At 45.8% G+C, this 12,924-nt stretch overlaps 1 protein-coding gene across 6 annotated transcripts in view; it reads left to right on the top strand.

Annotated features, from left to right (window-relative positions):
* Window positions 1–12,924, top strand: part of STN1 (STN1 subunit of CST complex) — a 67,115-nt gene that overhangs the window by 389 nt on the left and 53,802 nt on the right. The window contains exon 1 of one of the 6 annotated variants that reach the window (XM_056529168.1): window positions 443–611. The exons of 4 other annotated variants lie outside the window; for them this stretch is intronic. In XM_056529168.1, the coding sequence (XP_056385143.1) occupies window positions 461–611 (151 nt within the window). In that variant the 5' untranslated portion in view covers window positions 443–460. Of the gene's footprint in view, window positions 1–442; window positions 612–12,924 lie in introns of those variants that run through there. One more of the 6 variants, XM_056529174.1, reaches the window with a different exon arrangement.

Genomic DNA, 12,924 nt, shown 5'->3' with positions numbered 1-12,924 from the left:
CCACTCTTGCCTGGCGCGCGCACTCGTTTCCGTAGCAACAGTTTTTTTTCTTTCGAACTTTATTGAAAATGACAAACAAACCTCTCTCTTGTCCTGTCAAGAGTCCCTGCTGTGTTTCCAAACCCGCACCATACTATTTATAAGCAAAAAGGACATGGCAGAGAGAGGGACATGGCAGAGAGAGGGATATGGCAGAGAGAGAGACATGGCAGAGAGAGAGAGGGACATGGCAGAGAGAGAGAGGGACATGGCAGAGAGAGAGAGGGACATGGCAGAGAGAGAGAGGGACATGGCAGAGAGAGAGAGGGACATGGCAGAGAGAGAGGGACATGGCAGAGAGAGAGAGGGACATGGCAGAGAGAGAGGGACATGGCAGAGAGAGGGACATGGCAGAGAGAGGGATATGGCAGAGAGAGAGACATGGCAGAGAGAGAGGGACATGGCAGAGAGAGAGAGGGACATGGCAGAGAGAGAGGGACATGGCAGAGAGAGAGGGACATGGCAGAGAGAGGGACATGGCACCGAACATTGGCCGCTCACCCTGGACAGGGATGTGACTTCCTATAGTTCTAAGGCTGCTTTCACACTAGGAGGTTCTCCCGTTAATACACGTACGTATGAAACATAAGTCCAGCACAATGCCATGTGTAGCTTTGTAGAACAACAAGTCTCAGAAGTTCATCTGAAGTGTTGATTCCCAACCTGTGGCTCTACAGCTGTCTTAAAACTACATCTCCCAGCATGCCCCAAAACCTGAACTACAAGTCTCAGAAGTTCATCTGAATCATTTATTCCCATCCAGTGGCTCTACAGCTGTCCGGGCATGCTGGGAGATGTAGTTTTATGACAGCTGTAAAGCCACAGGTTGTAGACCACTGATCTACAACAGTGTTTCTCAGCCAAGGTGCCTCCAGCTGTTGCAAAACTACAACTGTCTGTGCATAATGGGAGTTGTAGTTTTGCAATAGTCTTGAAACACTGATTGTGCTCCCCATTCACACTGCCGTTGCTCCCCATTAAGAATGGCCATTTGTTTCTTTTTTTTCTGTCACTTTAATGGGCGTTCTCGTGACGGGGAACAATGGGCAACAACGGGTCCCATTTACTATAATGGGGGCCATCGGGACCTGTCATTTTGTTGACAGGAATGGCACGAGAAAAAGACTGCACTCCCGGCTCCCCTGATGCACGTCACACTGCCGTGTCATAACAGCAGTGTCAAAGTAGCCTAAGACGAGATCCCAGTGTCAGATAGGAGTTGTAGTTTTGCAACAGCTGGAGGGCCAGAGTTTGACGACCACCTATGTCTTTAGGCACTAAACACCTGGACCTATAGATCTCTATATAGTTCCGTGGCCAGGGTGAGGGGTATGTGGTCGCCTTCGGTGTGCTATTCAGACACATTAAAATGTATTTTTGCATTGTCCAAGTGGGTGACAGTTCTATGATTACAGAGTTGTTCCCATCTCAGTCTTTTATGGCACGTTGACTATGGATTGTATCCCCCCCCCCCCCCCCAAAAAAAACATGTCCTGGTGCAGCCGCCGCATACGGGCAGCTATTGAATGGAGCAGTAGTTGAGTACCATATTTTTCGCCGTATAAGACGCACTTTTTCTTTCCCAAAACTGGGGGGAAAAAGTCGGTGCGTCTTATACGGCGAATACACCCCTATCGCGGCGGTCCCTGCGGCCATCAACGGCCGGGACCCCTCGGCTAATACAGTATTAACCCTTCAGACGCGGCGATCAAAGCTGACCGCCGCGTCTGAAGGGAAAGTGACACTAACCCGGCTGTTCAGTCGGGCTGTTCGGGACCTCCGCGATTTCACCGCGGCGGTCCCGAACAGCCCGACTGAATAGCCGGGTTAGTGCTTACAGGACACCGGGAGGGACCTTACCTGCCTCCTCGGTGTCTTCTCCATTCAGGGATCCCCTGTATGGGCGGCGCTCTCCATCCTCTTCATCACGTCGTCGCGTACGTGCGTCAGCGTGCGTAACGACGTGATGGCGGTGACGGAGAGCGAGGATACCCTGCCGGCAGCAGAGACGTTCCGGAGCGATGGGGACACGGCGACAGCGATGGAGCGACATCCAGGGCAGCGGTGACTGGTCCGGAGCGGCGGGGACACGTGAGTATTACCTCCTATGCAGTGGTCTTCAATCTGCGGACCTCCAGATGTTGCAAAACTACAACTCCCAGCATGCCATTATCTGTCCAGGCATGCTGGGAGTTGTAGTTTTGCAACATCTGGAGGTCCGCAGGTTGAAGACCACTATTGGGTTCAAAATCTAAATTTTTTTAGATTTTGCACCTATAAATTGGGTGCGTCTTATACGCCGGTGTGTCCTATAGGGCGAAAAATATGGTATACGCACTAGCAACCCATTAAAAGTCTATGGGGCTTCCAGAGATAGATGAGCACTGTACATGTATCTTCCTCAGTCTTGTGCAGTATTGTGCATATTCAACATTTGGGCAGGGGCTCTCAGGACCCTCATTCTAGCAATCAAGGAGGGCCCCAGTGGTCAGTACCCCTTTAAGACCTTACACTGTGGAATTTCTAATCAGAATCTGGCGGAAAAATGACACTTAAAATTACACATTCTGCTGCAACAGAGTCCCATTGTTTCCATCCCATTGGGATCCTGCTGCATCGTGCACACTGCAAAATTTCTGCGGCAGAAACATGTGCCACCAAAAAATTCAGGTTTTGTTCTCCGCATAAAGAATTATTTCTGTGGAATTCGCTGGGAAATGCATTGCTGTCTAAGGAGATGCTGCATTTCCAAGCACCTGCTGCCTGCAAAATTTTCGTAGAGGATATTCCGAAAAAAAATCCTATTTGTGTGAACATGAATTTCCCTAGAGATAGAATCAGATAATTCAAAAGGTCTATTAGCCCTTGGGCACTGCTTGAACTCTAACCCTGACTGGTATGTGAGAATGAACAGCTGAATAACTGCGGAGGTCACCTAAACCTCTTGTAAAGTGTTTACTAAAGATATAAATGGTGTAAAGTAAAGGTCATACAGAGCAGCGCCACCAATGTGAACATGACCTAGGAAGTAATGTGTGCACACACCCCATTGATCATTATCTGCAGGTTGTGCACATACAGGGTTGCACATGGATGAAGGATGCATTTATTTATTTTAATTCCTTTAGCTTATATGTAGTGCTGCACAATAGTCATTTTCCAAAAATGCATAACAGGTGCGATTTAAGCTGAGAAGAACATTTGAGAGGAGCACTATAAGCTGCTTTTTGTGAGTCTGCAGCCAATATTTACTTGCATAAGTAGCGGTAACTATGACCCCAAAATTAAAGGGGAACTCAAGTTTTTAACTATTTATCCCCTAACCACAGGATAAGTGTCTGATCATGGGGGTTCGACCTCTTAGACCCCCCACGATTTTCTGCCTGGTGCCCCGGCTCATGCACAGAGCGGTGGTAACACGCTTCCTCTATGCATCTCTATGGGAGAGCCAGAGATACAGCGCTTGTGTATTCCTTGGCTCCCCTATAGAGGGGGCGTGTTGACCGCTCGGTGTCATTTCCGACAACTCGCGGTGCATGAGGAGAGTCGGGGTGTTGGCCAGGAAATTGTGAGTGGTCAGACCCTCTTCTGGGGGACAAGAAGTTAAAGGGGTACTCCGCCCCTAGACATCCTTTGGATAGGGGACTAAATGTCTGATACTGGGGTCCAGCCACTTGGACTCCCCGCATTACCCCATCACCCCAGTACACAGATCAAACTCCACTCATTGCCGGATGATAGACGACCACAGCCGTCACGCCCCCTCTATTTATGTTTATGGGAGGAGGCGTGATGGTTATGTACTAGCTGTCACGCCTCCTCCAATAGACATGAAGGGAGGGGATGTGGCTCAATGCTTCCATGTTCAGAACATTGCAGTACCGGCCCGGTCTCAGCGGCCAACCCCTTGTGATCAGACATCTTAACCCTATCCTTTGGATAGGGGATAAGACATCTAGGGGTGGAGTAACCCTTTAAATACTGCAGTTCCCCTTCAAGCCTTTAGAATCAGCCCCTAAAATAATTACAAATGCCAGGGTAGACCTCAGAATAGATACAAGTGCTGAAAAAAAGTATGATATTGTTTGAGCCTTCAAATGAGCTTTAAAATGATTAACCAGGATTAGTAAAAACAGATCTTATTTCTTTCAAAAACAGCATCACACCTGTACGCAGGTTGTGTGTGGTATTGCAGTTCAGTTCCATGGAAGTGAATGGTTGTAATACCACACACAACCTGAGGACAGGTGTGGTGCGGTTTTTGGAAGAAAATAGCTCTGTTTCTCTTATCCTGGATAACCCCTTAAAAAAACAAGGTATGAATGTAGCCACAGTTGTCAGGACTTGGCACCTAAGAGAATTGCTAGCTCTTTTAGGAGTCCTAGATGTCTACCTTAGGTAAGTATGAATTCTAGACTTCTTTTACATGCCATTGTTTGAATTGTCTCTTGTCTTTTACAGAGGTGCTTAAAAGGTGCTTTTTCTAGAAGTTTTCAGCAGGATAGGTCTTTAAAGGGGTGACTTTTTTTTTAACTATGTGCTCAGCCTGCCTGAAAAAAAAATTACAAAACAATAAACCCTTTAATCACCTTACTTGCTTCCTTTTAGCCTCTGATATCAGGGAGCCCAGTCTGCAGCCGGGGATCTGACAGTGCTGATCGCCAATCACTGCCTTAGACGGGACACCACTGTGGCCCGTGATTGACTAAGCAGGGCTCTACACCCCCATCTGCTTCTCCAGCTGGCATTGGGGAGGCAAAGCCTAACAGAGACCACCAGCAGACAGGTTGTGCTGATACTGGAGGCTATGAGGGAGTGAGGAAGGTAAGTTAAAGATGTTATTATTTTATAAGGCAGCCGGGGCATATTAGTTAAAAAAAAAAAAATCACTAGACGACCCCTTCAATGTCCCCCAACCCCCCCCCACACACTATCCAGGTGTTCTCAGCCACAGCACTCCAGAGCATAGAAGCAAATGACTTTGTACATTGTGTAGAGTAGAGGACTGCATTCAAGATTGGGCTCCTGCTAGACCCATTGAAATACAGGCATAGGTGGTATTAAGTATGTTGCAGGCGGTCAGATACTGCACCTGCGGGTCCCGCAAATCCTGCACATTCCCGCACTACAGGGTAGACCCCTCTGCTGTTTTTATGTTTTATGTGTCGGCAAAAAACGCGACAGTTGTGGACATTAGCCGGATTAGCATGCCCCTGTGCCGCTCAGGTTTACCTTATGGGTTAGGAGGACTTCTGTGTAATGAACTTAAAGGGGTATTCCGGGCAAAAACATCTTATCCCCTACCCAAAAGATAGGGGATAAGATGTCTGATCGCGGGGGGCCTACTGCTGGGACCTCCCCTCGATCTCCCTGCAGCACCCGCATTCTATGCAGGGCTGCATCTCCAGTTTCTGAAACCTATGAGTTTCCAGGACTGGGGACGTCACGCCACGCTCCCTGTCACGATCACACCCTATCGGTCCAGCTACGACGCTAGAGAGAGTGTGATGGTGCAGGGGTTAAAGCCGCCAGACCTCTGGGTATCCACTACTAGTCCCAGCAGGTCACCAAATTAACCCTGAGATAAACGTGTTTCCACCAGAGCTGCCTTCAGAAAGGTGAGTTCATATATTTAGAGATCAAAGACCAGAGATGATTAATTTAAACATTTAATCTGATAAAAGGTATCACAGTGCTGACTATATAAAAATAAACAAATGACATACAGGTATAAAAATATATAAAAGTTTTGCAAGACAAGTTCTGTAAACAAAAGATGAAGTTCTTACAGCATGATGATAAAGCCATCCTTGTGAGTGAGAGTCCAGCTCGTCAGCTTTTGCCACAGCATTGAACAACAGTTGAGTCCAGCATTTTAAGTCTTATCTGCTTCTTTGGAGGGAAACTCCATTCCCCCCCTCCCCTCTGATCCCACCAGGTGGGGCATCTCTCTTCCTGACCCCTTATCTTTTTGATTATATGATGGGACCAGTGTGCATGACTTCAAAGGAGATACCAAACAGCCAGACCCCCAATAAAATGCAATACACAAACACACAGTCTGAATGACCCTCACCCCCAGGTCTTAGTTTATACACAGATACAAGTATAAAACACATGTATGTTTCCATAATCAGGCCTTGGGCCTGACACCCCCTCCATTTATGTCTGTGGGAGGGGGCGTAACGGCCATCACCCCGAGGTTTCCGAAACTGGAGACGCAGCCCCTCATAGAATGCGGGTGCTGCAGGGAGATTGCGGGGGTCCGAGCAGAAGGCCCCTCGCGATCAGACATCTTATCTCCTATCCTTTGGATAGGGGATAAGATGTTTTTGCCCCGGAATACCCCTTTAAGGACCACAGGTACACATTAGCCTTAGTGCCCACCAGTGCCCTGTGCACACATAATGGAATGTATTATACTGCATGACATTTCTATAGTATCTGAGGGTGCATATGCTATTCAGGAACATAGAAAAGTTAGGTTAGAATGTCTCACCTGAACAGCTTATAGCTGTGAGTGACAGTCAGATACTGTAGTGATTAACGGGTCATGAGTCATTACAATGTATGACTTTTACACACCACAGCTTTTCCAGGCTCCTGAGTGGTATATCTCCTTAGGACAGCAACTACGTGGCCAGTTGCCCATCATTACTAGCCTTGGCATCATTACAGAGACTACATTATGAGTTTTTAAGTATGCCTGTGCATAAGTGATACAGCGATAAGCAGATATGCCATTAGGGAGCATGAATGATCTAGGTGAGACATCCTCCTGAATGATATATCTGCTTACAGCTGTGTCTGTGTATGTACAGGCACACTTCAGAATTTACGGAATTGTCCCTGACCTGGTGGTTATGTTGATTGTAGTACTGAGCAGATGTGCCATTTAGGAGCTTGAAAAAGGGAAGTGTTCACCTATCACTTCATAACTAGGCAGTATATTTGCGGGAGCGAGCGGCATTGGACACACACATTGTGGAGTGGTTGGTAATGGTCAGAAATTTGATGGGAGCAGGCAGGAGCGGGATTAAAGGGGTACTCCACTGGCCAGCTTTCCGAAGTAAGTGTTCCGAATGCTGTTTTTGCTCTGCAGGGGGTCGGCCACACAACTCGTGACATCACAGCCATTGACACAACCCTTCCATTGACTTATATTGAGGGGAAATGACTGATGTCAAGAGAGGCGTGGCTGACCCCTGCAGTGCGAAAACAGCATTTGGAACATTTACTTGCACATGCTGGCCAGTGGAATACCCTTTTATAAAAACAGTCCCATACAGCGCTCTAGGGTAGTACCCATGCAGAGTTGCTTCAAGCAGACACGGTGATTTCAACAGACTTTACATAGATCAATAGTGCAAGCGAATATAAGTCACTTTGTAATATATCTTATCAGACAAAAGGCCTCTTTCTCCTGTTATTAGTCTCCTTGCCTTGTAGCTCAGTCAGAAATCAAATTACAAGCAGTAAAAGTCTCTGGAGGAGGGAAATGGGATGGGGCAGTGCTTGTGAATGTACAGACTGCAGAGACATGTCTGTTAGTAAGCTATACACTGCACACACAGAGGATCTCCTCCTATGTGTCTGTAGTGTATAGAGACATAGAAGTACAGGATCTCCTCCTCTGTGTGTGCTGTGTATAGAGACATAGAAGTACAGGATCTCCTCCTCTGTGTGTACAGTGTATAGAGCTATAGAAGTACAGGATCTCCTCCTCTGTGTGTACAGTGTATAGAGACATAGAAGTACAGGATCTCCTCCTCTGTGTGTACAGTGTATGGAGACATAGGAGTGCAGGATCTCCTCCTCTGTGTGTGTAGTGTATAGAGATATAGAAGTGCAGGATCTCCTCCTCTGTGTGTACATTGTATAGAGATATAGAAGTGCAGGATCTCCTCCTCTGTGTATACAGTGTATAGAGACATAGACGTGCAGGATCTCCTCCACTGTGTGTACAGTGTATAGAGATATAGAAGTACAGGATCTCCTCCTCTGTGTGTACAGTGTATAGAGACATAGAAGTACAGGATCTCCTCCTCTGTGTGTACAGTGTATGGAGACATAGGAGTGCAGGATCTCCTCCTCTGTGTGTGTAGTGTATAGAGATATAGAAGTGCAGGATCTCCTCCTCTGTGTGTACATTGTATAGAGATATAGAAGTACAGGATCTCCTCCTCTGTGTGTACAGTGTATAGAGACATAGAAGTGCAGGATCTCCTCCTCTGTGTGTACAGTGTATAGAGATATAGAAGTACAGGATCTCCTCCTCTGTGTGTACAGTGTATAGAGACATAGAAGTACAGGATCTCCTCCTCTGTGTGTACAGTGTATAGAGACATAGAAGCACAGGATCTCCTCATCTGTGTGTGTAGTGTATAGAGATATAGCAGTACAGGATCTCCTCCTCTGTGTATACAGTGTATAGAGATATAGAAGTACAGGATCTCCTGCTCTGTGTGTACAGTTTATAGAGACATAGAAGTACAGGATCTCCTCCTCTGTGTGTACAGTGTATAGAGATATAGCAGTACATGATCTCCTCCTCTGTGTATACAGTGTATAGAGATATAGAAGCGCAGGATCTCCTCCTCTGTGTGTGTAGTGTATAGAGACATAGAAGTACAGGATCTCCTCCTCTGTGTGTGTAGTGTATAGAGATATAGAAGTGCAGGATCTCCTCCTCTGTGTGTACATTGTATAGAGATATAGAAGTACAGGATCTCCTCCTCTGTGTACAGTGTATAGAGATATAGAATTGCAGGATCTCCTCCTCTGTGTGTACAGTGTATAGAGATATAGAAGTGCAGGATCTCCTCCTCTGTGTGTACAGTGTATATAGACATAGAAGTACAGGATCTCCTCCTCTGTGTACAGTGTATAGAGATATAGAAGTGCAGGATCTCCTCCTCTGTGTGTACAGTGTATAGAGATATAGCAGTACATGATCTCCTCTGTGTATACAGTGTATAGAGATATAGAAGCACAGGATCTCCTCCTATGTGTGTGTAGTGTATAGAGACATAGAAGTACAGGATCTCCTCCTCTGTGTGTGTACAGTGTATAGAGACATAGAAGTACAGGATCTCCTCCTCTGTGTGTGTAGTGTATAGAGATATAGAAGTGCAGGATCTCCTCCTCTGTGTGTACATTGTATAGAGATATAGAAGTACAGGATCTCCTCCTCTGTGTACAGTGTATAGAGATATAGAATTGCAGGATCTCCTCCTCTGTGTGTACAGTGTATAGAGATATAGAAGTGCAGGATCTCCTCCTCTGTGTGTACAGTGTATATAGACATAGAAGTACAGGATCTCCTCCTCTGTGTACAGTGTATAGAGATATAGAAGTGCAGGATCTCCTCCTCTGTGTGTACATTGTATAGAGTTATAGAAGTACAGGATCTCCTCCTCTGTGTACAATGTATAGAGACATAGAAGTACAGGATCTCCTCCTCTGTGTGTACAGTGTATAGAGATATAGCAGTATAGGATCTCCTGTGTGTGTAGTGTATAGAGATATAGCAGTACAGGATCTCCTCCTCTGTGTATACAGTGTATAGAGATATAGAAGTACAGGATCTACTGTGTGTGTAGTGTATAGAGACATAGAAGTGCAGGATCTCCTCCTCTGTGTACAGTGTATAGAGATATAGAAGTGCAGGACCTCCTCCTCTGTGTGTACAGTGTATAGAGACATAGAAGTGCAGGATCTCCTCCTCTGTGTGTACAGTGTATAGAGATATAGATGTGCAGGATCTCCTCCTCTGTGTGTGTACAGTGTATAGAGATATAGAAGTACAGGATCTCCTCCTCTGTGTGTACATTGTATAGAGATATAGAAGTGCAGGATCTCCTCCTCTGTGTACAGTGTATATAGACATAGAAGTGCAGGATATCCTCCTCTGTGTGTACAGTGTATAGAGACATAGACGTACAGGATCTCCTCCTCTGTGTGTACAGTGTATGGAGACATAGAAGCGCAGGATCTCCTCCTCTGTGTGTACAGTGTATAGAGATATAGAAGTGCAGGATCTCCTCCTCTGTGTGTAGTGTATAGAGACATAGAAGTGCAGGATCCCCTCCTCCTCTGTGTGTACAGTGTATAGAGATATAGAAGTGCAGGATCTCCTCCTCTGTGTGTACAGTGTATAGAGACATAGAAGTGCAGGATCTCCTCCTCTGTGTGTACAGTGTATAGAGATATAGAAGTGCAGGATCCCCTCCTCCTCTGTGTGTACAGTGTATAGAGACATAGAAGTGCAGGATCCCCTCCTCCTCTGTGTGCAGTGTATAGAGATATAGAAGTGCAGGATCTCCTCGTCTGTGTGTACAGTGTATAGAGACATAGACGTGCAGGATCTCCTCCTCTGTGTGTACAGTGTATAGAGATATAGAAGTGCAGGATCTCCTCCTCTGTGTGTAGTGTATAGAGACATAGAAGTGCAGGATCCCCTCCTCCTCTGTGTGTACAGTGTATAGAGATATAGAAGTGCAGGATCTCCTCCTCTGTGTGTACAGTGTATAGAGACATAGAAGTACAGGATCTCCTCCTCTGTGTGTACAGTGTATAGAGACATAGAAGTACAGGATCTCCTCCTCTGTGTGTACAGTGTATAGAGATATAGAAGTACAGGATCTCCTCCTCTGTGTGTACAGTGTATAGAGACATAGAAGTACAGGATCTCCTCCTCTGTGTGTACAGTGTATAGAGACATAGAAGCACAGGATCTCCTCATCTGTGTGTGTAGTGTATAGAGATATAGCAGTACAGGATCTCCTCCTCTGTGTATACAGTGTATAGAGATATAGAAGTACAGGATCTCCTGCTCTGTGTGTACAGTTTATAGAGACATAGAAGTACAGGATCTCCTCCTCTGTGTGTACAGTGTATAGAGATATAGCAGTACATGATCTCCTCCTCTGTGTATACAGTGTATAGAGATATAGAAGCGCAGGATCTCCTCCTCTGTGTGTGTAGTGTATAGAGACATAGAAGTACAGGATCTCCTCCTCTGTGTGTGTAGTGTATAGAGATATAGAAGTGCAGGATCTCCTCCTCTGTGTGTACATTGTATAGAGATATAGAAGTACAGGATCTCCTCCTCTGTGTACAGTGTATAGAGATATAGAATTGCAGGATCTCCTCCTCTGTGTGTACAGTGTATAGAGATATAGAAGTGCAGGATCTCCTCCTCTGTGTGTACAGTGTATATAGACATAGAAGTACAGGATCTCCTCCTCTGTGTACAGTGTATAGAGATATAGAAGTGCAGGATCTCCTCCTCTGTGTGTACATTGTATAGAGTTATAGAAGTACAGGATCTCCTCCTCTGTGTACAATGTATAGAGACATAGAAGTACAGGATCTCCTCCTCTGTGTGTACAGTGTATAGAGATATAGCAGTATAGGATCTCCTGTGTGTGTAGTGTATAGAGATATAGCAGTACAGGATCTCCTCCTCTGTGTATACAGTGTATAGAGATATAGAAGTACAGGATCTACTGTGTGTGTAGTGTATAGAGACATAGAAGTGCAGGATCTCCTCCTCTGTGTACAGTGTATAGAGATATAGAAGTGCAGGACCTCCTCCTCTGTGTGTACAGTGTATAGAGACATAGAAGTGCAGGATCTCCTCCTCTGTGTGTACAGTGTATAGAGATATAGATGTGCAGGATCTCCTCCTCTGTGTGTGTACAGTGTATAGAGATATAGAAGTACAGGATCTCCTCCTCTGTGTGTACATTGTATAGAGATATAGAAGTGCAGGATCTCCTCCTCTGTGTACAGTGTATATAGACATAGAAGTGCAGGATATCCTCCTCTGTGTGTACAGTGTATAGAGACATAGACGTACAGGATCTCCTCCTCTGTGTGTACAGTGTATGGAGACATAGAAGCGCAGGATCTCCTCCTCTGTGTGTACAGTGTATAGAGATATAGAAGTGCAGGATCTCCTCCTCTGTGTGTAGTGTATAGAGACATAGAAGTGCAGGATCCCCTCCTCCTCTGTGTGTACAGTGTATAGAGATATAGAAGTGCAGGATCTCCTCCTCTGTGTGTACAGTGTATAGAGACATAGAAGTGCAGGATCTCCTCCTCTGTGTGTACAGTGTATAGAGATATAGAAGTGCAGGATCCCCTCCTCCTCTGTGTGTACAGTGTATAGAGACATAGAATTACAGGACCTCCTCCTCTGTGTGTACAGTGTATAGAGACATAGAAGTGCAGGATCTCCTCCTCTGTGTGTACAGTGTATAGAGATATAGAAGTGCAGGATCTCCTCCTCTGTGTACAGTGTATAGAGACATAGAAGTGCAGGATCTCCTCCTCTGTGTGTACAGTGTATAGAGACATAGAAGTGCAGGATCCCCTCCTCCTCTGTGTGCAGTGTATAGAGATATAGAAGTGCAGGATCTCCTCGTCTGTGTGTACAGTGTATAGAGACATAGACGTGCAGGATCTCCTCCACTGTGTGTACAGTGTATAGAGATATAGAAGTGCAGGATCTCCTCCTCTGTGTGTACAGTGTATAGAGATATAGAAGTGCAGGATCTCCTCCTCTGTGTACATTGTATAGAGATATAGAAGTGCAGGATCTCCTCCTCTGTGTACAGTGTATAGAGATATAGAAGTGCAGGATCTCCTCCTCTGTGTGTACAGTGTATAGAGATATAGAAGTGCAGGATCTCCTCCTCTGTGTGTACTATACGGATAAAGAACATGGTATCTTCTCCAGTCCCCTGCAGCTAATACTGCTGATCTTAACGTTAGTTTCTGAGATTCCATCTGGCGGCTGCCGCCAAAGTATTTCTGCGGTAGGACTGTGCGGCACTGCACCATCACCATTGACCGCTATGCAGTGCTAGCGGAATTCCG

The sequence above is a fragment of the Hyla sarda genome, chromosome 7, assembly GCF_029499605.1.
Source record: "Hyla sarda isolate aHylSar1 chromosome 7, aHylSar1.hap1, whole genome shotgun sequence".
Taxonomy (NCBI): domain Eukaryota; kingdom Metazoa; phylum Chordata; class Amphibia; order Anura; family Hylidae; genus Hyla; species Hyla sarda.
Note: the sequence above shows the minus strand (reverse complement) of the source record. Positions and strands in the feature narration are given on the sequence as shown.